The sequence below is a fragment of the Aulonocara stuartgranti genome (assembly GCF_965226115.1).
Source record: "Aulonocara stuartgranti genome assembly, chromosome: 22".
NCBI classification, from domain to species: Eukaryota; Metazoa; Chordata; class Actinopteri; order Cichliformes; family Cichlidae; genus Aulonocara; species Aulonocara stuartgranti.
The window spans coordinates 13816485-13843784 of NC_138957.1; the positions used below are offsets into that span (position 1 = coordinate 13816485).

A 27300-nucleotide genomic window follows, 5' to 3' on the forward strand; every position below is an offset into this window, starting at 1 on the left:
CTTTCCTCTATCACACATTTATATTGCAAACAATGTGTCTAATGGCCTTTGACAAGTGAATATCATTGTTTTCTTTTTAACCACAAAGTGAAAATCCCACTTATCATAATATGTTGTCTATCAGTGGTTGTTAACGATGTGCATCCTTAGATGTCATATAATTTAGAGATGACTCATTGTTTATACAGTGCGGTTGGCATATTTTGCTCACAGTGGTAAAAAAAAATGCCTCCTGATTACCTTGGTTAAACAATCAGCCTGAAAGACAAATCACAGTTTCCGTTTGGCATTGTCACAGCTAAGAAATAAAAAGGCAAGTAAATGTATAAAAAAATTTATCTGCTGTAATTACTTGTCTTGCAGTAAACACTTTGTTTTCGAGAAACATAAAAAAGCCTTCTTCCTAATTAAAGAAAAACATTATAAATTTAAAAAAATAATCTGAAGATATGTTATTTGCAAATATTATTTATTTATGCAAGTTCCCTAGAGGAGCAAAACTAACTTACTAAGATTTATGTCAAGAGCAGACACATTTTGCGTTTTATCACAACATTTACCAAATAGTCTTTCGGCATAAATATCCCATCAATATACAGTAAAAGTAAGAAAGAAAGAAAAATAATGAAGGTCAAAACATTTTCTAGTTTTGTTGAACTTCATGAAGTAAGAAATGTAGCAGACTGATTTGCAAGCAGTTGTAATTGTTGTGGCTTCAAAGAAAGTATTCCCTGTTCGCACTAAACGGACTTCTGTGAGTTTAAAAGTGCTCATGTCTTTCAGATAGACGTCTTTGTCAGCCCGAGACCATCCTTAAAACTTTTTTTTTTTCAGTATTCTTTTTGAGATTAATAAATTCAAGAAATGCTAAAGTTCCTGTGGGAATAAAAGCTGGAAATAAAAAGAGAAGATGCAAAAAGGAAAGGTTAAAATTATCCAACAAATTCTAGCCAGGCAAGGTTCTACCTCAGGGCTTTGCTCCCCTCCTCTCCTTACAGAGCATAGCAACTTGCATTACTTTACTCTGAGTGACTGTGTTCCTGCAGGCTCGCTTTCTGTCAGGGAAAGACTGATGTTGATTGACAGCTTACACAAGGTCTCTGCCAAAGCTACTGTAATCACATTCACCAGAGTAAGGCTCAGGCATACTCAGCCTGTGATGCCCTGATGGCCTGGAGGAATCAAATGCATGAAAGCTTTTTTTTTTAACCACGATGTATTTAGATATAGGGGAACTCATGTAAACGATGTAGCGTAGATGTGTCTATGAACTGCTGTGTTGCAGTGTGTTATAAATGTTTTCCTGGTACCTCATGCACAGAGGCCTCTCTGCCTCTGTGCATGAGGTACAGAGGTTTAAACTTATATATTTTTATCTTAATCAAAAGAGTTTTGTTGTTGTTGTTTGGTTTTTTTTGGCTGAACTTTTCCTGACTTTGATGCTATCAAAGCCCCACCCCCCCACCCCGCTCACCCCATTCACACATCCACCCCAGCAAGCTGTTTGATTCCTCTTAAGTGCCTCCTGCTTGGGGCTCCAGTATTAATGAGAGCGAAATTAACAACAGTGCCACCATTGTGCTGCCATTAGGCTGCTCCTGTCCCAATTATCTGATGTTACTGCCGTCATTCTCATTATGTCGCCTTTTTGAATTTCTAAGTAGAGATTAATATCAATTGCCGTGCACTTTTAGTGAAACCATTTTCGAGAGGCAAATCGAGTTTGTTTGCTCAGCGAATGAGCAACTTGCCTCAAAAGAAAAAAAGTGACGAGAGCGGAAATTGAGCGAGAGAATGCACAGCTGGGAAACAGCTGTCGCCAAATGCCAATGCAAACACCTGTACCTGCGCACGCATGCTAATGTCTGTGTCCTCAGATGTGTGCTACTTGCCTGAGCAAAGACCAGTAAGTGTTGGATTTAGTTGCTTTAAATAGCCAGATGAGGGTGAAAGACACTCTTAATACAGAGGTAAGGCAGGAGGGTTTGATTTAGAGCTGTCATCACCTACCTCTCCACATTCACAGAGTCATTCAACTTTTCATAAACCATTAGGTTGAAAAATCTGCTACTCACTCAAGCAGGTATGCCTTTGTTTCTTTCCTCTTTTGTTCGTCTCTGTTACCATCTTTCTGTTTACTCTGTGGACATTGATGTTACATCTGAATATCATTGAACCACTTCAAACTAAATGCATTCAGCACCATGTGCTGCAGAAACCTATTGGCTGTGGATAATGTTAGTCTATTCAAGTTGATAAACCGCCTCTTTACCTTCTTAAGGACATTTCATCTGGACATTTATTGTTCAGTTACAGTTATATGACGGCAAGCATCCGCGCCTTTAAAACCTAACAATCTAAGCTCTGTATTGAGCATTGTAACAAATGGCGAGTAGACCATTGTTTATTACTCATAATACCCAGAAGCCCCAATTACCACAAATCTGAGTCTAAATAACTGCTCTTAATAGATCTGAGTGGCTTGAACCTCTTGTACCTCTCACTCATTCTTCTCTGTCCTGTGCTCTGTCTGGCATGCCCACTTCCTGCTGGCAGACATGCTGCTGATTAATGTGTTGATAATTACTACATAGACAGAGAAGCACGATTAATACTAGTCATTTAGCATCATTAAACCAGGCTTCATTGTGTTCGCACAGTTTTGTCTGTCGGGTTCTTGTGTGGCCACGTGAGTGCTGTGGTTCCTGAGATCATACGGGTTCACACCGCACATGTCAAAAGAATGATTTATGTCTGTCCGCTCTAATGACTCCTGGGTAGTAGCTGTTGTGAATTGAGGGCATGTTTGAACCTTTTTACGTCACATGGGACAGGACCAAATAGCTTTTGCATTTTGCATATTGGGCTTACTCTACGCTTTTATTTATATAATGCCCAACGGTATAGAACTGTTAAAGCATCTCCAGGTTTTTGCAGTGTAGTCAATGACCATCCAGACTAATGAGAGGGCCTATTAGCGCTTCATTAATCCTCATAGTGAGGGAATGAGGATGCAGGAAATGTGTCAGCCATCACTGCAGTGTCCTCCATGGACCCAGATTTTATTCAGATTTTACGTACAGAAACATATAGAGAGAGTAATAGACCTTTGTCATTGATGAAGAGCACTCAGTAGAAATATTTTTCATTATCAGCAGACCTAACTGGTGAAATATTTGCCTGGAGTCAGAAACAAGCCTAAAGTAAATTAAAGAAAAATATTGCCAAAAGTCAGTTTTCTTGCCACATTGTGTACATTTTGTTTTCTTCACTTTTAAAGAGGATTGATTACAGCTGGGGACATCCAGAATTGTTTTTCAGATGACTCACTGTTTAGCGCATAAGTGGAATTTGTCTTCCAGCACCATACGTTGATTAAGAAAGATCAGTGGGGTATTTATTTATTTCTCTTGTTTGTGCAGTTTGTAAGCCAACTGTTGGTGGTGGTTGGTGCATTAAAACAGCTATATATTCAAAACAACACACAACTACATATGTGCGCGTGTTCGTGTGTGCGGGGTCAGGTGTTAGGAGTTTATCTCTGAGTGGGTAATTCATCTTTGGGAGGGAAAAAAGGAGCGACTGTGAACAGCAGCATGAAATCAAGGATGAATGTAATTAAAGGCTGACTTTGCACCTTTTTTTGCAAGGGTTGAAAATTGCACAACTGACCTCGGTTGAACCGCAATTGCATTAATTTCTGCTGAGGGCAAAACAGTCTTTATCCCCGGACCGGTGAAGATGGATCTTAAGGTAAACAAGAAAATGACACATCCCAGGAAATGTTGCTAAGAGGGACAATGACCCACGGTAAGAGACTTGCCTCTGCTTTCTGTGCTGATGCAAACTGATACAAAGCTCTATTTTAACTGGTGAAGAGTAGCAAAACAACACTTTTGGCTGGATGTGAAGTTCTTTCTCCACATCTGCTGTGTGTGCTTTCAGTTGCATTCCAGTCATTTGTATTGTTGTGCACACTTGCATCATAGAGAAGAGGTGGTTTTATCATTAAACTGGGGGTTAAAGGTCAGCGCTGACTCAAGAAGAAACAGATGGAGAGGCCTCTTTTAACTGGATGGTGATTTTATTCATCCCGGTCATGTGTGATGTACAAGTGATTGCCTCTTTTTCTACCTCGCCATGTTCTCCATTCTTCCACTCTCCATTTTAGTATTTACCTGTGATCTCGCTCTCTCAGCGTTGTGCAAAGTAATACAATAATATAAGGCAGAAACACATGAAATAGATTAATATCTTTCAGAGCTGGAAAAAAGTGTATAGCCATAAAAGACAATAGGAATGCATGTTATCTCCCACAAATGGATTTAGACGAGGCGGCCAATAAAAGCTAATGGAAAATGAGATCAGGCTGTATCAGCTAGAGTGAATATCTCAGCTCTCTGCTGTATAATGGAAGAGAACTTGGCCTCCTTCCACTTTGCCACATAACTTAAAGGCTTAATTCTACCAGTCCTGTTTGAAGTTTTGTGTAACATGTGGCAGAAGGATCAAAGATGACTTTGAACAGACTGAGACCAAACATACCTGCAAGTCTCCATTTGGGCGATGTGACATGAGAGTGAGTACACATAAATTTGTGTGTTTGAACATTTGTAATTAAAATACCTGGCTAATTAACACCGTGCTACATTTAATTGAGCTTGTGTGCTCTAGTGCCTGCACATACTTCTCTTCAAGTGTCTCTTTGTTTGTGTTAGTTTGTGTTTGTGTGAATCCGGTTTGGAACACTTGCCTATGAGCCTATGAATCTACACATTATTCCTTTTTTCTATTTTTAATTTTGTAGCCTAACTTAAGCAGTTGCAAACTTCCCCTAGTTGCTATAATCAAAGTTCACATCCTGGTAAGTTGCCAGCCCACAGTCGTTGTTTAGAAGCTTTTTCTCCATTGCTCTCTCAGCAGTGCCAGCCATCTGGATTTGGAATTGGCATTTTCCGATCGTCCACCTGTCTGTTCTAACTTTGTCACATTATTCTACAGCCACTAGATGGTGGGACGTAAGAGAAACACTCTTCACTGCCATTTCATCTTTATCCTCATGTCTTCCTTGTTTTGAATTTGAAAGAGAAAGCCGAGGAGATAATGCTGATTTTGACATCACATATTGTCCCAAAACTAAACATGAAGGAGAGTAAGACAGGTACCAAACGCCAGTACAACACATTCAGAGTCAGCTCCGGATCTTCTATATGCCTGTTCCATCATGGAATGACGACAAACAGGCCATGTAACTGCTTTTGAGCCTCTGAAGTTGGGGTCTCTGTATCGAATTAGCTATAATCCCTCAACAATTGCAACACTTTTATTAAACCCTTTGAATTAAAGCCTGCTCTTCAATCACACATTGATTGGTTGATTTAAATTCCACTGTGGTGGCGCACAGAGGCCAAATTAAAAAAAATTGTGTAATTGTTCAAATACTTAGGGACCTAACTGTATATATATATTTTTGAATCAATTTGAGTTCATGCATTAAGAGTCTCTGAATGAAAAATGAATGGCTTTGTCAGCAACCCTCAATCTAATTAAAAGAAAATGAATATATGAAACTCCTGCAGGGGGGAAGAAAATACTGTGGGTGGACAGTTGGAAGATTTGTGCAGAAAGGAAGTCACTGAAAGTAGATGGTGTGGTTCGGTTTTGGCAGTTCGTGATGCCTGGATGACTCATTCTCTGTGTCCTCTGGAAGCTTCTCATCTCTTCTCTGTTTTGTTCTTCTTCTACTCCTTTCTCTGCAAAACAGCTTTTCACCCACATTTGATATTCTTCACTATTAAAAATGTCTAATCTTATCTCGTTACCTGGGCAAATTGACACATACATAATCTGAAAAACCTTGTAAAACAAACTTTTTGCAGGAAAAACTTTGGCTGTATTTTATGAACTGTGTGAGAAAAACAAATGCAGTGTAACACATGACACTGAGTGAGCAGTGCCACAAGTTCCAGACGAGTCGGGATGAGTGGAAAGTGATTAAAGGCCATCAGCTGTCCATTAGATTGGAGTTCTTTTTTTCATTTCAGCTCGTCTTAGAGCCTCATATAACATCCAGGAGTCAACCATCTGACAACATGTGCCTTAAAAAAAAAAATCTATAGCGATTTAGCTTCTTCAGCACCGATTTTCTAATAAAGAAAAAAAAAGCATGAAGAAAATCCAGGAAAACACTTTACGCTTTACAGGCTGTTCATTGTCTCGTTCATTTAAAAAACCATCGCATGGAGGTTTGACCTTCACAAGCTCAGTTAATACTCAAAATCATGCGTCAGTACCAAAGATTCAGGCTGTAGTTTGAATTTCTCTCATGGATCAATAAGTGTTAACTCTTTTTTGTTAGGACAACGTTAGGACTTTTAAGGCAAAGCGTTTCTCCAGATAATAAGCCAGAGCAGGAATGGGTTGAACTGAATATGTGACAAAATATTGGTTAGAAATGTTGGAAATGTTGGGAAAAAAAGGTTGGAGGAAGATAATTGTATGAAGTGAGCTAGTGTTTCTAACCATCCATCCACCCATTCATTTTCTTCTGCCCATCCAATTCAGGGTCTTGGGGAGAGCTGCATCCTATTCCAGCTATCATAGGGAGAGAGGCAGTGTAAGCCCTGGACAGGCCACCAGTCTGTCACAGTGTTTGTCTCTATGTTATTGCAATATTTCACAAGTTACTGTGTATTTTATGTACAGCTTTCTGTTTCATTGCTGTTTCATTTAATGCAATGTGTTGCAGGATTTACCTTTGGTTTGTTTTTTATAACTCATTAGAAGGAAATAAGGTCACCAATTTTTTCAAAGGAAATTAAGCTTCTGGAATCTCAATACAATGCTAAACTTGCCTCAGCTGTAATATAAGTCCTGCTTATGTAGATAAACTAAGAAAAAAAGAAATGATTTAATCAGACTAAAAGGCAGTGATTTAAAAAGAAGAGAAAGAATACATATTATGTTCCAAGAAAGACATTGGCAGCGTCATTTGCAAGTTCATTGGCTCAATAAACTTGGTTACAGATGTATATTAGTGTTTGCAATGGCAAGGACAAGCCCATGGCAGAGAGATATATCTGTATATCCAACTGATTTTGTAAATGTGGTGACTTACGGCGCAGTCGTGATGCTGTTTGTGATTGTGGAACACACAGGAAAGAAAGGGAAGATCGGCCTCAAATCAAATCAACTCCTCTCATCCAGTTTAGAAGCAGCAGTTTCGTAATGGGGTGGAAGAAGATGACTTCTGTAAAGGGATGATCTGATATCCTCGTGTTGGTGTTGTTCCCAGACATGAAAATGTTGTTCCAGGTTCAACATTGCAAGTGACCAATCACATTGTTGTGACGTTATTCTTTTGCGCACCAAGCCATTCGTGCATTTATGAAATTCCAATGTTGCAAGGACAATATCAATTCTGCTTACTGTTTATTAAAGGGTTACGGTTAGGGTTAGGGTTAGGGTCCGTTGATCGGCGGACAGAGGCGGTTTCACGCAGCTTTAGTACAGTTTTTTGTTTTACGCTGGTTTTTCCCGAAGTCGCAAAAGTATGACGTCACAACATTCTGATTGGTCACTTGCAGATCCTGGAACTACATTTAGTATGATGATCTGGGAACAACACCAACACGAGGATATCAGATCAACCTCTGTAAAGAGAAAATAGATTTTATCCACAGAGGAAGAGATGCAAGGCACAAATGTACACCTTAAATATTTCACCAGAAGTAGATAATACTGCTTTTTATTTGATTTAAAATTCTGGAGACTTCTGCAAATCCCATCCATAGAACGCCGTGAAAAGACACCATTTCGCTTCTGCACCAAAAAGCACTATAATGGAGAACAGACCTTTCCTACGTATGCGAACAATTCAGCATTCCTATAGCTGTCTTGCTTTTGGAGCCATCACTTTGTGCCTGATTGCTTCGTGACTGTTCTGAATGTGGAGGACGTAATTGTGTGATTAAAAACTATACAGCAAAAGCTAATTTGCATAAAAGCAACCTCAGATGCTTACACCAGAGTGAAGTCATCTGAGTTAGTGCTGTCAAAAGTGGCTGAAAATAACGTTATCACAAATACAAATCAAAGGTCCTGACAACAAAGTTTAACTTCAGTTATTCAGCTGCTATCTCTCTGCTGTGTTTCCTTTAATACAGCTGGTTTTCAGCTCCCTTTTGCTGAAGTCTGAAAAACCAAGACACATGACTAGGTCTATGGGAAAACAATTGTTTTTTTTTCTTGGAAACTCACAGTATTGCAGTTTGATCAGATAGTCAGATAGCACTAAGTCTAACATATGTCATGACAGAGAGTTGCTGGTAGTTTTAAGCTTTTAATTCTTCCGGACAATCACTTATAATATTCACAATCCAATGGTAATTTTTTAAATCATTACACTATTGAACTTAACAATATTCCCAGAACATGTACAAGCACAATAATATGGACTCCTTACAAACAGAATCCATGTTCTTGCAAATAACAACTTGGAAATCTTGGAATAGGATGTTTACAGCAGTGAAATTTGAACAAAGACAACTAACAAAAAGAGGTAAGTAAACAACTGAGCCTAGGAAGCAGCTGTAAATTGTGTGGATATAAGTTAGAAGTGTAACAAAAATGAAACAACAAAAAAACTGCGATTGCATAATAACATTGAATCCACATTAATGGACAAGTACAAGTGTGGAATTGTACATGTTTTGTTTTGTTTTTCTCATCACTGTGGCATTACAAATAAGTCAGTATTAATTTATCCTTACCAATTAATCCATACCTTTATTTTGAAAGGTCCCAGTTCATGTTTTTGCAGGTACCTGTTCACGGTTACGTCACGGTCATGTCATTGTTTTTATGTTGAAAACTTTTTGGTCCATTTCACAAACACGCCGGTATACCTCGCCGTGACACTATTCTCCCAACCTCACTCCCTGCTTTTATAGCAGACAGTTGTTGGTTTGGTTTTAGTTAAGAAAATAAAAAGAAATGCGGAGGACAAGGACAAAAAAACAATTAAAAAAATAACCAATTCCTTTAAATTCCTCACAAATAGGCTTTCAAAATAAATGTAGGTAGATTTTAATGGTATTTGCTGTTTCATTTTATTTCCCCCACTTGTGATTAATTAGCTTGCATTATATTTTATGTCAGCCTTTATTTCAGTTTGTACTGTGTTGCCCTTTAATACCTTTAATCCGTGGGAGCCTTGGGGCTTATTGTTTTAAGGCAAGAATTCTGAGTCTGCACTATCCCCTGCCTTCATCATAAAAAGTGCACAGTGGCACATTGCATAGCAACATAGGTTTATATGCCATTTAGTTTTATGAATGCCAGTAAGTTGCTGTTACTAATGGGCTGCTGTTAAATCATGCATGCGTTTAATGATCACATGAACCTCTAAAGTAATAAAAAAATGTTTTAGTATGTACTGAAACCAAGAGCAGTGATTTAAGCACACCGTAGGTTGGAGTGCATCACGATACAAAGAGGAAAAATGAAATTTAGTCAAATAGAAACAAACATAGATGCATGTGCAAATTGTTATATGTTCACACACACACACACACACACACACACACACACACACACACACACACACACACACACATATATGTATATGTATATATACACATTATTTCAGGATGCTGTTGTTTCAGAGGAATATAATGTGCTGACTGTGTTTGTTGGATTTGACAGTGTTGCCCGGGTCAATATCATTAGCATGGTTTCACCTGTCTCCTCAAATACTGTCATCGAGACTCACTGTAAAAAAACAAACAAACAAACAAACAAACAAAAAAAAACCACCCCAAAAACAGCTCATGCACACAAACCATAAGGGGGAGCGAAGTGTGAAGGAAAGAGATGGTGAGGAGATATGTGAAAGCGTAAGAGTATTGGTAATTTGATTGCTAATATTATCCAAAAAAGTGGAAAAAAAATAGAAAAGTAAAGATTATTCCACTTTTCTCTAAATCTACAACTTGTCATTTTTTCCCTCTACATTGTTGTTGTTGTACACTTCAGAGAACATTACTTATTAGGTAAGGGAGAGCAGTAACTAAAACTGAACATTGGAAGTGCTGCTGTCAGATCTATTCAGTGAGCTTGGATGGTAGTGGGAGATTGTGTTTTATTTTTTAATTTTTTAAATCATACGCATTAAATCCAGTCATAACCTTGAAAATTGACTTTTTTCCCCAAAATAATGCTCGCCTGGACTTTTTTTGTTCATTCCTATACTTTATGTGTTAAATGTTTACTTTGCTTTTATCTGTCACGCTGTGATGGTTGCTTTGGCACCTCTTTCTCTCTGTCTCAAGTGCCCTGTAGCATAGAAGGATAATGTCCCTGTAATCGGCCCTAGGAAATTATTGGCTTTTGTTTATTGTTGTGTTTGATAGATCTACAGGGAGGGCTCAATTATCATTGCCACTTTTAAGAGTGACCTTGGAAACTCATTTGTTTTTACACTGTTAAAGATCCAGTACCCAGAGGATTATACCCGCTGCACCTATATTGCTTTGCACTGTGTCATGTGAGTGATTGGTATACGGGTGTGCCTGTCTTTAACAACCTTCCTTGTAGATGATGGTGAGGCATCATGTCAATTGGATTTGGCAGAAATTAAACAAAGGGGAAGAAAACTGACAGTGTCTCTGTTTGTCTTTAGTTTATCTTAGCCAGACAAGTAATTTGGGCCTTTGTAGGTCATTTTGGTGAAGTAAAGCATTCAATAATGTTAGCCATTAAGCTCTGTATGGCTTTCTCTCAGGACTGTTTCAGAGTCCATTCCATAGCTCTTTGTGACTTCGTCTACACCTGTCTTGACTTTTTGAGAAAGAGTAATAAATCTCATTGATGCTGGGATCAATTGTTGAACAAGCTGCACTAAATTTTTTACTTGCTCAAACTGACTTTGTGCTGTTGATCCATTTTTCCTTCACATTTCTTTGGCTTTTTTGCTGTGTTAAAAAAGACCCAAAGTACCTCATTTTTACCGCAGTTCACTCCATGACTTGGCCAACTGGCTTCATAAAGAAATAGAATATTACATAGAAGAAATAATCAAAAAAACATAGGGAATGAAAATATTTATAATCTCAGCAGTGTTGAGCATCAAACTTTTAACAGAGCTAAAACCAATGGAGAAATTATAATCAGATCTTTCAATAGGGATATGATAAATAACTACAAAACTACAAGAAATCAGAAATGAAAATCCAGTAATATAGGGGATATTCAAAAAATACAAACATGAAAATGAACAAAATTCGTATTGAAGTAGCAAATAACCTTCCGTTGCTGTTCAAGTATGCATGTGTCCATGGTTGTGGTGCATTGAAAGGTCTGAAGATGTCATTTGGAACTTTTACAGCTACAGCTGTGGAAAACATTTTTGAATGATATTCTAATATTTTGGAATGGAACAGTAGAAGAACAGTTGATTTGTGTCAAATGTGAATTCAGGTAGTTCTTTCTGGAAATTTACAGTGGGTGTGACCTCAGCACCATTTATTTTGTTGGCCTAACGACCTCTAAACCAAGATGGAAGCATTTTTACTTCTGTCTACAGGAACCGCATGGAGTGCAATAATTCATTACAACAGCAACCACCCGAGATCACTTTGAAAAACAACATACCTCAAGGGCAAGTTTTTCATCTCAAAGTGAAAGAGATTAAGTATGCCAAACATTTCACTGAACTCTAGTGAAAACATGTAGCTCTTCAACTCATAGTCTGTCAGAGCTGCTGAGATGTTTTGGATCGCAACACTAAACACAATGACATCCACTGGACTGAATTATGATCTTAGTTTAGTTAAGATTACTTCAAAGCTTCAGCCAGAATACTCTGTAGGTAGTATCACTTCCTGGCACAACACACCTTGGTGTGTTTGTGTAGCATATCTCCGTCTAACCATTTTCCCCCACTCGGTGGCACACCTGCCAGTGAGCTCTGGTAATTGGTGATTCTGTTCTGAGACGTGAATCTTGAGACACCAGCAACCACAGTGGATTGTCTACCAGGAAGCAGAGCACACGACACTGAGGGATATTTAAAACTGCTGGCTAAGTGTAAATGTAAACTCTGTAAAATAATAATTCACATGAGCAGTAATGACACCCAGTTACATCTATAAAATTTATATTGAATGTTGTGCAACTTTGCCAAAACATTGTCAGACATTAGTTTTCCCTGGTCCCCCCCCCCCTTCAATCGGACCAGAATTGACATGTTTATCTGCATGCTGGGGATGCAATGTAATGTTCAATGAACATTCATTCTTGAATTTATTATTCACACATTTTTTGCACAAATTTATATATTTTTCTTTCACTTTAAATGTTTATTGTGTTGTGTCTAGTTGTGTTTGGTGCTGATGTGGGGCAGTTTTCCAATTGTACTAAGTATGACTGTGAAATGGCAACAAAGACTTAACTTATCTTAATTAATATGATCATCCTATCTCTAATAATCAGCTGTGTAACACAGGCCTTCAAGCTGGCAGTAGTTAAACCATTACTTAAAAAGCCATCTCTTGTCCCTTCTGTCTTAGCTAATTATAGGCCTGCTAGACCTCGATTAGTCCAGATTAGAACATGCTGTAGGTATTACTGGTACTCCGCTGCAATGGTTTGAATCATATCAATCTAATAGACTCCAATTTGTTTATGTAAATGGAGAATCTTCTAAACACACTAAGGTTAATTATGGAGTTCAACAGGGTTCCGTGCTAGGACCAATTCTGCTTTGTTTGGGACGTTTCATGAGAAGGCATAGCATACATTTTTTTGCTATGCAGATGACACTCAACTTTATCTATCCATAAAGCCAGATAACAGGCACCAATTATTTGCACTGCAGCAAAGTCTTAAAGATATAAAGACCTGGATGACCTTTTAATTTTCTGCTTTTAAATTCAGATAAAACTGAGGTTTTTGTACTTGTAAATATCCTGTCTCAGATTGACACAGAAAAACTAGTTCATGCATTTATTAATTCTAGGTTGGACTAATTTGTTGTTATTAGGAAACTCCTTGAAAAGCGTTCAGTTGTTCCAAAATACTGCAGCAAGAGTACTGACGGCTGCTGGAAAGAGACAGCATATCTCTCCTATGGTGGCTTCTCTTCATTGGCTCCCTGTTAAATCCTTGATGACCATTAGAGCACTTTGCTCTCAGACTGCAGGCTTATTTGGTTCCTAGAGTTTTTAAAAGTAAAATGGGAGACAAAGACTTTAGCTGTCAGGCCCTTTTGTTGAACCAGCTTCCATTTGGATTTCTCAGTTTTCTTTGTATAATTGTTGGGTCTTCACCTTATATAGAGCCCCTTGAGGCAACTGTTGTTGTGATTTAGCACTGTATAAATAACTTGAATTGAGTTGAAATTATAATTCTGATATTATAAAAAAGATCTGTATAAGATTGTGTAGTGAATTAACCTGTGACTCTTTAAACCAAAGTGCTCTATAACAGCTGCATTATTTTCTTTTAGCATCACAGGTACTGGGAAAGCTCCACCCATTAATCATACGGGGTTATCACAGATATAGTCCAACTTCCTCATACATACTGCACACTGCAGGTGTGACACATTCAGCCACATGAAGTATCCTACTCGTAACTCTGAACTGAGAAGTTTTAAAGCCTTGACCTATTTAAACAGTGAATAAAAATATAAAATCAAAGTGCAAAGGAAAGTGTCATTGATAGTGTGGAATTTGGAGTTCAGTCTTTGGTGTACTTAGACCTCCTCTGACCTTGAGTTACCTAATGTTGACTAATTTTGACTCTTCAGAACAAGTTTGTGTTCATGAAAATGAAATAAAGTGAAACATTTCTGCCCGTGGACACAACTCAGGAGATTATCACATGCTGTATTACCCTAAGACCTATAGTTAGATTCAAACTTTATGCTGTTTTGGCATGCTCTCAACTGATCATATGGATCGGTCCTACCTCACAGTAGAAACAGACAGGGGTGATAAGTTCCTGTTAACATCTGCACAAACTTATTATTAGTCCAAGTTTGTGCAGTGTGAAAGAGGCTATTGTTTGATGTGAGTGCCATGCCCCTGGGAGAAAAATGAGTTCATACTTTCCTAGCTTAACACTTGTGCTTGTGTGGCTGCTGAATAACCCTCTTCTTAGATGAAAGAAATAAATCATCATGCCAGAGTAGCTACTGAGTTTTTAATTTGCATGGGTACCAAAATTAGAAAAATACATCCTCAACAAAAGCACACTTGCCTTTTACTCCTGTCTTTGAAAAACAGATTTCGGGCTGGATTTGAATGTGTGTTTGACGACCGGTTATGAACTGCAGGATATTTGGTCAAATGGCAGTTTTAGCGTTATCTCCAACCTTGTAATTGTAAAATGACTTAAACACTGTAGGTGATTTGTAGAGCGCTTTCAGATAAGACTGAAAAATGAAAAATCTGCAAATATACAGTGAGGAGACGGAAACAAAGATGAAGGCTAGTGCGTTGTTCTTCCCAAAAGAAAATTTCTTACAATCAGTGTCCATATCATATGTTATGTGAGGGTAGAAAATGAGTTGTGGGAAAAGAAAGAAAAGAATCCCTCAGGAGATTTAACAAGGCTCTCTGATGGGGCCAGAGGTCTGCCCATAAATATTACATGAGGGCTGAGGGAAGAGAAAGGAACAGTGTTGGTGCAAGGAATCTTCAGATAAACTAGGCATGTTGGCGCTGATGGGTCTGCAGCTTTGCTTGGTCAGTGAATGTTTCGGTATACACTGCAACACCCTTTTTATCACTGAGCGCTCCAGTCCAGTTAAGCACACACCCATGAGACATGCTGTAATTCTCCAAAGGGCTTCTCTTTGTGCTTTGGCTTTAACTTCTAGTGTAAGGTTGATGTTCTTTACTGCCTGGGTGCTTGCCGTTTGAAGAAATGAATGGACAGCATTGAGGGTTCTGTGTTGTTTGGAGCAGGGGTGGTTCGGTTAAACCACCAGTATATCTGCTCAGAGTAACATATAAAGGTCATAGCTACAGCTCCACTGCCAGAGCTTTAATACTACCATTCTGGACTTAAGGGACATCCACACTGATTAGTTTACCTCAACAGGATGAGATATGGATGTAATTTTCTAATGTGCATTAGAGTATGTATAGTGACTGTCAATGCGGGAGAAAGAGAATTTATCAATATCTCTACTTGTATTCAGAGCTGGAAGTGCGGGTACAAGCATGTGTTTTCCACATACATCTGGATAAGCTGACCTGTGTTATAATTCACATAGCCTCATTAAAATGCTGAAAGTTTTGGCTGTAAAGTCACTGTGACCCCTCCCAGTCTGCTATAAGTGCCTGGACCAGCATACTGAGCAGAGCTCTGATTGATCTGCCTAAGTAGGTGCAATTAATAGGAACGTTCTTCACACACACATACACACAGGCACGCATGTATGGTCATCAGATAATATCGTGGAGCGAATTCATGAACTGAAAGACCCTTTAAAGCGTTTGATCCTAATGTGCAGCTTGTGACCTTTGGCACCCAAACTCCGCCCATTTACTGATTATGCATAGAGCAATTTGACACTTTGGCCCAAGAACAGAAAACAGATGACATGAAACGATGAATATAAAGCAGGAAAAAAAAGATCAATTTCACTGGAAAAGGTTGCTGAATTGCCTGACGACGATGACCTTTGTTCGAAACCTTGAAAGGCATTAACAATTTAATAAGTCACATCACATCAATATGGAAAGCACCTCTGTGCTAGTGTTTTGTAATTGGATTTGACTGGACCTGCATATTCCTAAGACCTTCAGTCATAATATTATCGTGAAAATACAAGTCTAAGCAACAGCATTATGCATACGCACCTTTAGGTACCTTTTAATTGGATGTCGCCTATACATTTAAACTGTAACTTATCAGGCTTTGTAGAAATGTTGATAGCATTCATTTAAAAGATAGCAACAAAAAAAACTGTTTATCAGGAGCAGCTGTGTCTCAGTGTAATGTTCGAAGGTCAGTCCCCACAGTTACCACAGTTAAGTGCAAGACATACCCCCCTCTGCCTCCCCCTGGATTCCTCTATCACCTTGCCTTGCTCCAAAATACATTTCTTGGACAATCATCAAAAGAGTGACTCAGACTCAGGAGCTTTGGGGCCTGGAAATGGAAACTTATTTAGTACTGCACTCTCAGGACAATTCCACATAAAATCTAATATGGCCGGACAGAGAGCAAGAGGTTGAAGGGAAAAGGAGCTATAGAAGTAGCCACATTACCCTTGAGGAGACCTCCATGAGGACTTTTTGCGTTGCCTTCTACTTTCAACTTAAAACATTAAGTTTTTGAACAAAGCAAAGGGCATGCAGTGAAAGGCAGGTGTGACTTTGGGTTGAAATGATTTTTATGGTCAACGCCTCATTCTGTATTTATCGATTTCTTAATCTCTCAGTCTATCCAGTCCTCTGCTAGAGCTTCTTTTTTTTTTTACTTTAGTCTAAGGTTTAGTGTTGCATTCTAATGAAACTAAACCTGATTGCATTTAAATCTAAAGGGAGTTTTGGATAAGTGCAGTGACCTCCAACACAATAGAGGATTTACATTAAATCTGGCATTTGAAGGCCTTTGGGCATAAATGTGAGTTGGGTGTTCATTTCCTGTAATTCACTGATATGAAATTTAGTACTCACAATGTTTCAGTGCCCAGCCTGGTGCTAAGAGCTGGTGGTGATTTGGATCTTCTGTGTTCTTCTTAGTTGTGTAGCTTTAAACGCACATGTGACAGACACAACATAAGGCCCCTCAATTCGTTATCCGTCCTCTTCTCTTCAAGCCTCCCCAAAGGCATGCAGACACACTATCGGTGTCCCACTTGTTGTTGTAAATTATGGCCAGACTCAAAAAACACAGCTTTAGGGTTGAGGCTCATTTTGATTGCTCTATGCAGACTTTAGACCACAGTGTAAGGAGGGAAAAGGAATAACCCACTGAGATAATCCCAGTGTGTATAATACTGGACGGGGCATGTGATTGAATTGCTTTGTGGCATATCCATGGATTTAACTTTGTTTAGGCATTAAATATGACCCCCTCTGATATAATTTTTTTTCTTCTTATTAACGTGTTAATATGGTGTCTTTTATAAGCTAAAATACACATTATGAGTATGAGTATTATGAATATTTCTGAAACTGCAATGTAGGAAGAACAATGCATTCTGGCAGCTAGTGTTTCCATACATAATAAGCCTAACAAATCAATCCTATCAACTTGCATGGTGTGGCAAACCTGTCAGAGCTAGAACTTGGAAACATTTTGTAGCATAAGCAAAACACTTGAGCTACTTGTTAACATATTCAGGCTCAGGTTTTTGCCCTATGTGCGCTCCGTTTCTTTCAGCTAGTTGTGTGAGTCTTTACTGGAATGTTGGTGGTACTCAAAATGAGCGTTTTATTTAGTTTTGCAACACAGGTGGAATGCATTGCTGTTCTAAGAAGTGGTATTGCCAACACAACTGAGTTGCAGTCATAAGTGATGCTTTCAAAAACCTTTTGTATTTAAGTAGTTGATATTGAACTGAATGCCATGTTTCAAGAAGCTGTATGAGATCATCCAATAGCTGATCCCATTGCAGTATGGTATCTAGTAGTGGTGGGAGCAAAACATATAATACAGCATAGGATCACAATATTTTCTGTGGCAGTATTGTGTCAATACAAGGACACCAAATGTTGATATTTTATTAATTAGAATAAAATACTAGAGCGGTCATGTCATGCGCCATCATCCTGAGATAATGTTAGCCAAGCAAAGTTACATTTAATCGACTCTGCCAAAAAAACATCCAACACTGGACATGCTTAGCTTGACAAATCTAAAATACGTGTTGCACGCTCACAACCACAAGACAATTGATTGGACGCAACCTTTCTGAAAACAGTTGCAGTCTAACTTGGATACTGACTACAGTCACTGTCAGAGAGACTGTGGAAGGTCTGCAAATAACAGATTTATAAATGCAAACAGACTGCCAACAACGTCTTTCTAAATGAGTCTTTGTCGATGAGCCCGTTCAAAAAGACTTTACTCAGCTGGTCTAATGCTGATTGTATTCTGGTTATAGTCTTATAGAACAGAAACGTTGATAAGTGCAGATGTAGTAGTTAAATGTGAATTCCTATCTATGTCGACAGCAACAGATGTGTGATTTTCGATGATTTATTGCAGTTAATTTGCTGTATGTTCAGAAACACATTGCATGCAATTGCCAACTTGACTCCATTCTATTGCAAAGATATTAACAGCAGACTGACTGTGGTTTATGACAGCATTTATGTCATTTTTTGTGGCAGTTTTAATGTGCTTGACGTGAGAAAAATTAATCTTACTGGAAAAAATGAAGACTGACAAAGTTTAACTTTGAGGACATAACTGGCAGTTGAAAAAGGTAATAAATCACAACATATTGTATTGCAATGCTCATCATATCATAAAATATTTAAAAAAAAATCATGAGTGAAGTATTGTGATAATATTGTGTAGCGGTGTTTTAGTGATTCCCACCCATGGTATCTGGTTTAATTGCTCAGTTTAAATTTAGATGTAATTTTCTTTTACTTTCTTAAGTGTTGTATCCAGTTCTATTAATGGGAGAGATAGTTGGAGGTGCACCTTAGAATGTATCTACTCTAAACACTTATCTAGGTTGATCAGATGAGCTGGACATCACTGGGAAAAATATACAGTTTACAGTAGGGAAATTGGAAATTATGCAAACCCTTGTTCAAATGTATCCCTCACTGTGTCGGTGCTCATACTGTATGTGTGTAGGAGCGCTCGTGAATGCTTATGTTAGTGTGTCTCAAGATAAAACATGATGTGCCCCCAAAAGGCTTTGGCTTTAACAACCGAAGAAGTGCTTGGTAAGCAACAGCCCTCATTAGCATACAGATCAGGAGGCACTATAAGTGTTTGTGAAGTGTAATTCACTATTGCTGTTCCAAAGCAATAAAGGGAGTGCATTTTCTCCACTAATGTCAGTGCTGGTCTTTCCCGGTCCCATTTTTTTCTTACCAGGCTACAGTTTTGTTAAGAGTTGTTAACATTACAGCTCCCCTTAAGTACCAGACCCTCCCTTTGATAGATCTTAAAGGTGTAACATTTTAACATCTGCAAGTCATGGCCAAATTAATTTTGAAACATTGCTATAATTACCATAAACAAACAAGACAATCACCGGGAAGACTGACAGGTTCTGCCAGCCTCTGCGATATATTGTCTGCCATTGAGCTTGACTTTATTGGTAACATGATGGATTACATAATTGCGTTATGCCACAAAACAGAAGCACACTGTAGGCAGAGACACTTTCTTGCACTGGCAGATATAACTGGATTTAGTTTGTATGTATGTGCGCTTGGTTGGCAGGGATTTATATGACAAAATAAATAGAAGAAGCTTAAAATATCTGAAGTTGAGAAGAGATTCATTAGTTGAATTTGTATGCTGAAGAAGTATATCAGTGGCGATGCAGGTGCTGGAGTTACTGGTTCATACCTTGCCTTTAACCTAGAATAAATTCAGTGTGCAGGAGTGTTGGGATATGCAATGCATCACCTCTGTTTCCAATCTGCTACATTTGCATTTGCATGTTAAATCACTGTGGTAATACTCCAAAAGTCTATAGCTCTCCGTCTCTACCTACAGGTTTACTGGCCCGAACCTTCCTTCGCCCATCATTAGCAGCAAGAACTGGCTTCGACTGCACTTTACTTCAGATGGCAACCATAAGTTAAGAGGTTTCAGTGCCCAATACCAAGGTAAGACCATGAGAACGGTTGATATTTTAAAGAGGGAGGCTCATTAGAGATTTTACTGAATAAATTATAGACCACTTTTTGTCTTCAGTTCAGGTTTGCTAAAAAGGCCTTTTGTCAGTAGCTACATGTCTGTGATATTTGATTTTAATATTTTAATATACTTCCTTGGTCATCCCAACAAAGAATCCTTTATATTTTTGGAGACCCAGAAAAATGACTGGTTAGTGCCATAATCAGAATATAGTTGTGAACTTCTGCCATTTTGGACACTTCATGAGCTTCTTTCTTATTTTATTCTATTCTTGGAGCCCATTTGCCACAGAATAGTTGTGAATGCTTTCAGGAAAAAGGAAAAAAAAGATGATTACAGGAGCATTATTATGAGTGCCACATAATTGCACAGAAGCATACATGTGGACACGCGCACACACACACAAACACAAAATCCTTTTTGTACCAGGCATCCATTTCCTGTTCCATTACTCTTAGAGGTTCAGGGATCACCTTTGAGAAGGGATGAGCAGGGGAAAAGGATTAGCTCGTCCACCAAAAGAGGTGATCTCTAAGGGTCTCACCTCCAGCCATCTGCTGGAAATATCAGCGATGGAGGAAAATAAGATAGAAGAAGAGACAAATGAGGGAAGAATTTGGAAAAGGGAGCCAGTGGGATTACAGGTTCAGTGGTAGGTAAATATGTTTCGAAGATCGGAATGAAGCGTTAAACTAATACTTTAATTAGATTAAACACTCACGCCACTGTTCCCATCCCTCAATGCATTATTCTCATCACGACAACTCCCATGATTCCACAGCAGTGGCTTGTTGGAGTGATAAAGTCACTGAATATCTTAATTGCCTCCTTTTTACCTTATTTATTTTTCTGTGTCCTTTATTTATATGTAGGAAAATAATCAGCCACACCACATCAAACCCAGCATCTAATAGCTTAGTCTTCTTACTTGAAATATGCTTATACCTTTTTCTTTCTTCCTCTTTAATCAGTTTAACAAATCAAATAAAAGAGTTTTTTATCCGACTTTTTTCCCCTTCTAGACACATAATAAACAGAGTTTTTAACACATGACTCAGATAAGCTTTGAAGTAAACTGCAGCTGAATCAGAGGAAGGGATGAAAACACATTTGGAAAACAAGTGAAGTTCCATTGTCAGGGACCGTCAAACTAATTAAACAGGACGACTGTGAAGGGGAGCTCAGATAATACTGATAGTGTTTTTGAAAATTGGCGAATAAATATGCATTTAAACAAGTCTCCTGTTTCTGATGACCTTTTTTTAATCTCCGTTGCAATTATAACCAAACTCAAACCATTTAAACTTCATCTTTTTATTGTATAGAAAAGAGTGTTTTCGGATGCCCTTGCATCCTGTTAACGAAACAGTGATGTTATGCTAAGAGCCCTTTTTTCCACAATCAAAAATATGGTGATTGTCAAAATCGCTTCCTGAATATAAACCACTGTAAGAGGTGTGACTCTTATAAATGAACATAAATCTGTGTTCTAGGTCTTTTCAGTTTTATTGTCATTTTTAGATTTAAAAGTTTATCATCCATCCATCCATTTTTTCTGATTATCATCTTGTGCTGTGGGAGCTTTAACGTTTCTCAGCTGACACAGTGCAAAATGTGGTGTACCTTGAACAGGCTGCCAGTCTATCACAGGGCTGACACAGCGAGACAACCAAACACGCTCTCTCACATCCACTTCCACACCATTTCCCACCAAGTCCAATTTAGACTCACCGATCAACCTAACAAGCATGTCTTAGGGGTGCGGGAGAACGGCGGAGCAGCTGGAGAAGCTCACATGGGCACGGGGAGAACATGAAACTCCAAAGGGAAAAGACAACCAGGAGCCTTAAAACCAGAACCTTCTTTCTCTAACATTACAGTGTTTCATTAGTTTCACAATTGATTTGCAAATGTTGATTTGAACATAATTGCAGTGCCTTTTTTGAACTACGTGGGCATCACTTTCTGCCATGTCCCTCCAATCTCTCTTCTATGTTTTCTCTACAGTGAAGAAGATGACTGAACTTAAGTCCCGGGGTGTGAAGATGTTGCCCAGCAAAGACAACCACCACAAGATATCAGTGTGTAAGTTACAGCCCTTAATTTTCCCTTTTTTCTACAACCATAAGATATTTTTTTGCATATTTGGTCACTGTGTTAAGTCCCCCGGACAAGTATTCAGTATATGCAAGTGTGGAATTAGGTCTATCTATCATAAAGGACATCTATAATTTGGCATCGGAAAGATTAAGATGAAGAAGGGTGAGCTTATAGCAATATTTCAAAGTCTTTATGATTGTAAAGTCAGGGCTGGCAGTGCTCCCTCGCCACCAGCACCACTGTTTTCTCACATCACTGCATTATTACGACATTATGAAAACATTCACACGCACATGGGCATGCTGAACATAACCTGCATTGTTATTGATGATCAGGTAGGCATTAACAGTAACTGACAGCTTAACTAAAGGCTGACACAGCACACAGAAAAAAAGTTTCCCTGTTAGTTTATGCAAAAGGTAGTCTACAGTAGTCAACAACTACCAGGCTGTTTGTTGTACTTGGCTATCTGACACAGGGAATACTTGATAAATATAACAATAAAACAATTAGTCAACATTAGTCTTTTGTTTTTCCCAGTACAAAGGTAAAAATATAGGCCTGCAATCTTTTAGCACATATTCCCTGATTGAAATGCTTAGGGAGTTTTGTGCCTACGCCCAGTCATTAAAATTAGGAACAAAGCACAGCCTTGCAAGCCTGTGCTTTGAATACAGGCATCAATGGATACCTAACTGCCTTCAACTTCATTACTACCCCAGGTTCCACTCATCAAACATTTTTTAAAACTGTAATTAAATGTTACAGAAAAAGTGGAATAGATGTAAGTTTTTACTGCCCCCTCCGTGTCAGAGTTTGACCTGAAACTTATTAAAAATGTCACCTAATACTGCTCAAGGTCTTGTCCATAAAGCGCGATTTTATATCCGACTGTTTTTGGCCTGGAGTGCTATAGAGAGCTGTGCTGTTCATCTTTTTAGTTGTAGCGGAGATGAAGACGGGGTTGAATAAGTTACTCCGTCATATAATTCTGAAACCGAAAACCGTAAAGAAAATCGAATGATGCACTAAAGGAGACTATTTGGGGTTTGATGTTTGCAAATTCAGGGGTACATTGTAGAGCTTTTTATTGATGTCAGCTCAGGCCACAGTTAAAGAATGACACATGCACTGTAACCAAAACCAGATGGAAAAAGTAGGTATGCTAACTGGTGTTTAAATGTGTAATCGTTTGTTCATAGTAAATTCTCTTACAAACACAAAAATAGGATTGTCATTCATTTTACGTCATGTTCGAGATAAAAGGCTCGGAAGGCTGTTATATATTAACGCTGTTTGTGGAAAGAGAAATCTATTGGCTGCCTGCTGTGAAAGCTGACAAGTTATATGTATGACCAGTTGTTGCTGCAAAAGTGTCCTCAGGAGTTACTGGACTCCATCTGTCCAGGAAAGAAGAGTACAGAGCAACATTTTATCATCTCCAAATTGGGCTAGCCACACTCTCTTCTCTCTTCTGCACTAAGATGTTTTGTTCAAGTTGGAATTTGTTTGTTAAGTTTTCAGGTTCTGCCTCGCCGCCTCTTTTCTTAGGCCTATATGCTAAATGTCTTTTGAATTAATGTAAATAACCGCTAAACATTCCTCCCAGAAGATGAATGGATATGCTGTGGATATGCTGACACAGCTGTGCAGTCCACTATGTTCAAACGCCTTACGCCCATTTGTAACCTTTAGATGAAATTCTCTCGAGTATTTTTTATCATTCACTAACGGGCTAGTACTACGTATTAGTTTAGTAAGTAAGTTATTGCTGTTCATAATTACTTACTTGTATAAACTGTTAGGTGTTACCAAAGAAATTTGTAAGGATGAGAAAGTCACGAGCCACCCTAATAGTTCAATTCCATATTTTGCTTCCAAGGATCCAGACTTGTAATTTGGTCTTGAAAAAAAAAAAAACTTTCCAGGCTTTCTGAAGCTCTTTTAAGTTTTTTCTTTGAACATTGGCTGCTTTTTAACTCATTTTCTGTGTTATCTTTATGAAGTCATCTCACATTGGCCTATGAATCGTTCAAGCACCTAACTCATGGGATCAAGCACCGTTGTCTACAGACGATCAAAGTTGAATCACGATAAGCTGAAATATGCCAAAGATAACCCGATTTTGTCAGGTATTAAATTATATTTTTGCACCAGCAAGGAGATGCATATAGTGCCTTCAGCTGAAACCTTTGCACATCTAAGCAGATTAGCGCGGTTAGCTCATTAACATGTTAGCGCCGTGCTGCCCCACACACGGGGCGATCCGCGTTAACTTGCTAACGGAGATTTGCAGCATTGATGCGGTTATGGCAGTAAAGTCATTTTAACAAGTTTTAACGCTGACAGCACTACTTTTAATATAATAACATGTAGGAATTTCTTGACAAGTGTCCATCAGCTCAGCTACAAGCTAACACAAGTGACTCAAGGTGTAATACCAGAAAGCATATAGACACTCGGAATATGCTGCTTGAATTCCATCAGTGGCAAACCTACTTTATTGTTTCATCAGCTAATCTGTCAGGCTTTTGAGAAGACGCCTGTCTCACATCATCAAAGTCATTTTAAGGTTTCTCTCTTGCACTACACTTTGGCCAGAAAAACAAGAGTGACTGCTGACTGTCAAAAGTGCCATAGCCAAAAAAGACACACAGTCTGTGCTAGAGATGTACTTCACATTGCAAATGGAGAGCAGTAACTGCATTGGCCGTGTTTTCTTTGCCATTTCTTCCTCTCATCGTGTGTTGGATTTCACTATGCGACAACCGATTTCGCTTTCTTCAAATATCTGTAACGTTAGCAACGTGACAGCTATGAGTCACCTGTGTAGAGTGACACAGAGATGGATGTTTAAGGATCTAATAACAACCTGTTGAACAAAAGAGGAGCCTTGAGGTGGTAATTTCAATACTGCCTCAAGGCCATTTACTGTTGTTTTAGCCACTTCTTTCTCCCACACTGCTTTTAACCATTATGTTTCAATTTGTGTTAATTTACCTTACTGTACTTCACTTTGCATTTCTACATTTTTTGACTGCTGGGAGTATGTATTTAAAAAACAAGCATTATGGTAAATAAAGTTCAAAATATTTCATTTTTTTCTCACAGAACTGTAACATAAATAACTGCAGCATTCTTGGTATTTGTTATACTTCAACATAGCTTCAACCTCTTTTAGATTTTTCATTTAAATTTCAAGTGTTACTTATTTATTCTTTAATCTTTGATTTTTTCTGGCTTACTGCTCAGATTTTGCATTGACTCTTTATAGTTTATAGCGTATTTGTTTAATGATTTATTTTTAATTGGATAAGATTAAAAGCATTATGTGCAATGTGCATAAGCCTGACATTTAAGCACATATTTACATACAGGCTTAATTTCCCTGACTTTTTAACATTGTTGTCCTCCTGTTTATTAAACAGTTATCACTTAAGATTAACAATAATCTATTAACATAGCCTTTTTCACCTTTGTTGGAAATTCTGTCCCGCGTTGCCACAGACCTGGAGTCTGGCCAATGAGCAGGTGTCACGCTCAGTGGACCCAGCAGAACTTTGACCCATCCTGCTCAGTCAGGGTTCTCCCAGCTCACTATGTTTACTTGACCCCTTGTTACACTTCACTTTCCAGTTTTGCACCCATTGAGACAATTTAAGAACCGTGGACAAGGATAACATTTATTTTCAAATGATAAGCATATTTGTTGCTGAGTAACTAATTTCACTGACACTTGCTACATTTTTGTACATTCCTGTGATTTTGTCAGAATCTTTTTAATGTTTTATCTCTGTCTTTGCCTGTCAGTGTCTCAGATGGGTGTAGCACAGGGCCACAACATGTGTCCGGATCCTGGGATTCCAGATCGAGGAAAAAGAAAAGGTTCTGACTTCAGGTAAAAAACAGAAACCAGCAGGTACATCAGTATATTCAGAGAAAATATAACTTTATCTGCAGATGAATAGGTTAACATTTCCTGAAGAAGAGCTGTCTGACTGAGACAATGCCATCATAGAAAATAGGTTTTGGTTAGCAAAGACTCTCATCTCTGTTATTTACTGTCCTTAAAGTCATGAGTTGACCCTAATAGGCTTTATCTCTGTCTTTATTCCCTACACTAGAAATGTATATGGCTTGTACAAAAAATGTAATCCAGTTCTCTGATTTCAGTGGTTCTTTAAATTATGAGTTTTTTCCTCTTTTCTCTCAATTTAGTTTGTCAGTAAAATTTACTGTTTTAATAATGAAACAATCTACATTAGTCAGAGAACGTTGCAATATTAGGACTGCAGTGCTAATCATGCCTTTTTCAAAATTCAGACTTATCCTTATTTCAGTCTCCTAGATCTTTATTAATGTTTTAGCTTCACGAAGTTTATTGAATTGAATTTAAATCATCTAAACCAAATCATCTATTGTTCTCCAGCATGCACCCACCATATTCCCTGATGCCACACCATAGACAGCCCCAGAAACCAAACCAAATAGAGAAATGTGCACAGAGAAACAAATGTTACCAGTGGGATCATGGAGTTTTGTTCCTGTCTGAGCCATTTTCCCTATCAGTGGTCAGCGATAACACAGACAAATGGGTAACATCCATCTCTCGCTATGGGAAATCACAGGCGGAAAGGCAAAACAAATGTGTATTTTTTCCCACTAAACTTTTCTTCTTTATATTTATACCTCATCTGCAAACCCACTGCTGAATGGTGAATTGCACCAGGAGGGTTTGTGGTGCTGACGTGCTTTTTTGTGTGTTTTTTTCTGTGTGCAACCTAACTGCAGGCGAGGAGCCACAGTGCATTTCTCCTGTGACGAGGGTTATGAACTGCAGGGCTCGAAGAGCATCACTTGTCTCAGAGTGACAGACAGCTACGTAGGCTGGAGTGACGATCGGCCCATCTGCAGAGGTAAGGATTGACGTGTCTTGTTCATCTTTTCACCTGTGTAATGGAGGTAGACTCAGTGTGACCTCTATTTATATTTCATACTCAAGTGCTCAAGTCGCTTTTGTGGGCAAGTCTGCTGTCATTTTGTATAGGTGCTCGGTCTCTCCGTATCATGATTCAGTATTCACTATTATGTTGTGACTGGCCTGACTTTGACCTTTGGCCGGCGTTCTCTCGCTTCCTGTTGTTTAGCCATGCTGGCAAAGTGCTGTCCATCAATCATGTTTTCCTAACCTGTGGCCATTTTGTGACAGGCCGGGGAAGGGATCAGAGATCTTATATATATATATATATATATATATTTCCTGCTTGTGTTACCCTCATTTTTCATCTCACATGCAGCACTCAATAAGATGACTTGATGAGAATTAATTTGGCAATCAATGATGGG

The 27300-nt window shown here is 38.5% G+C and overlaps 1 protein-coding gene across 1 annotated transcript in view; it reads left to right on the forward strand.

Annotated features, from left to right (window-relative positions):
- The window catches only part of csmd2 (CUB and Sushi multiple domains 2), a 275217-nt gene that overhangs the window by 112921 nt on the left and 134996 nt on the right, over positions 1-27300 (forward strand). Inside the window, exons 6-9 of the mRNA XM_082521466.1 lie at positions 19711-19823; positions 21862-21939; positions 25765-25852; positions 26746-26870. Coding sequence (XP_082377592.1) covers positions 19711-19823; positions 21862-21939; positions 25765-25852; positions 26746-26870 — 404 coding nt within the window. The remainder of the gene's footprint in view (positions 1-19710; positions 19824-21861; positions 21940-25764; positions 25853-26745; positions 26871-27300) is intronic.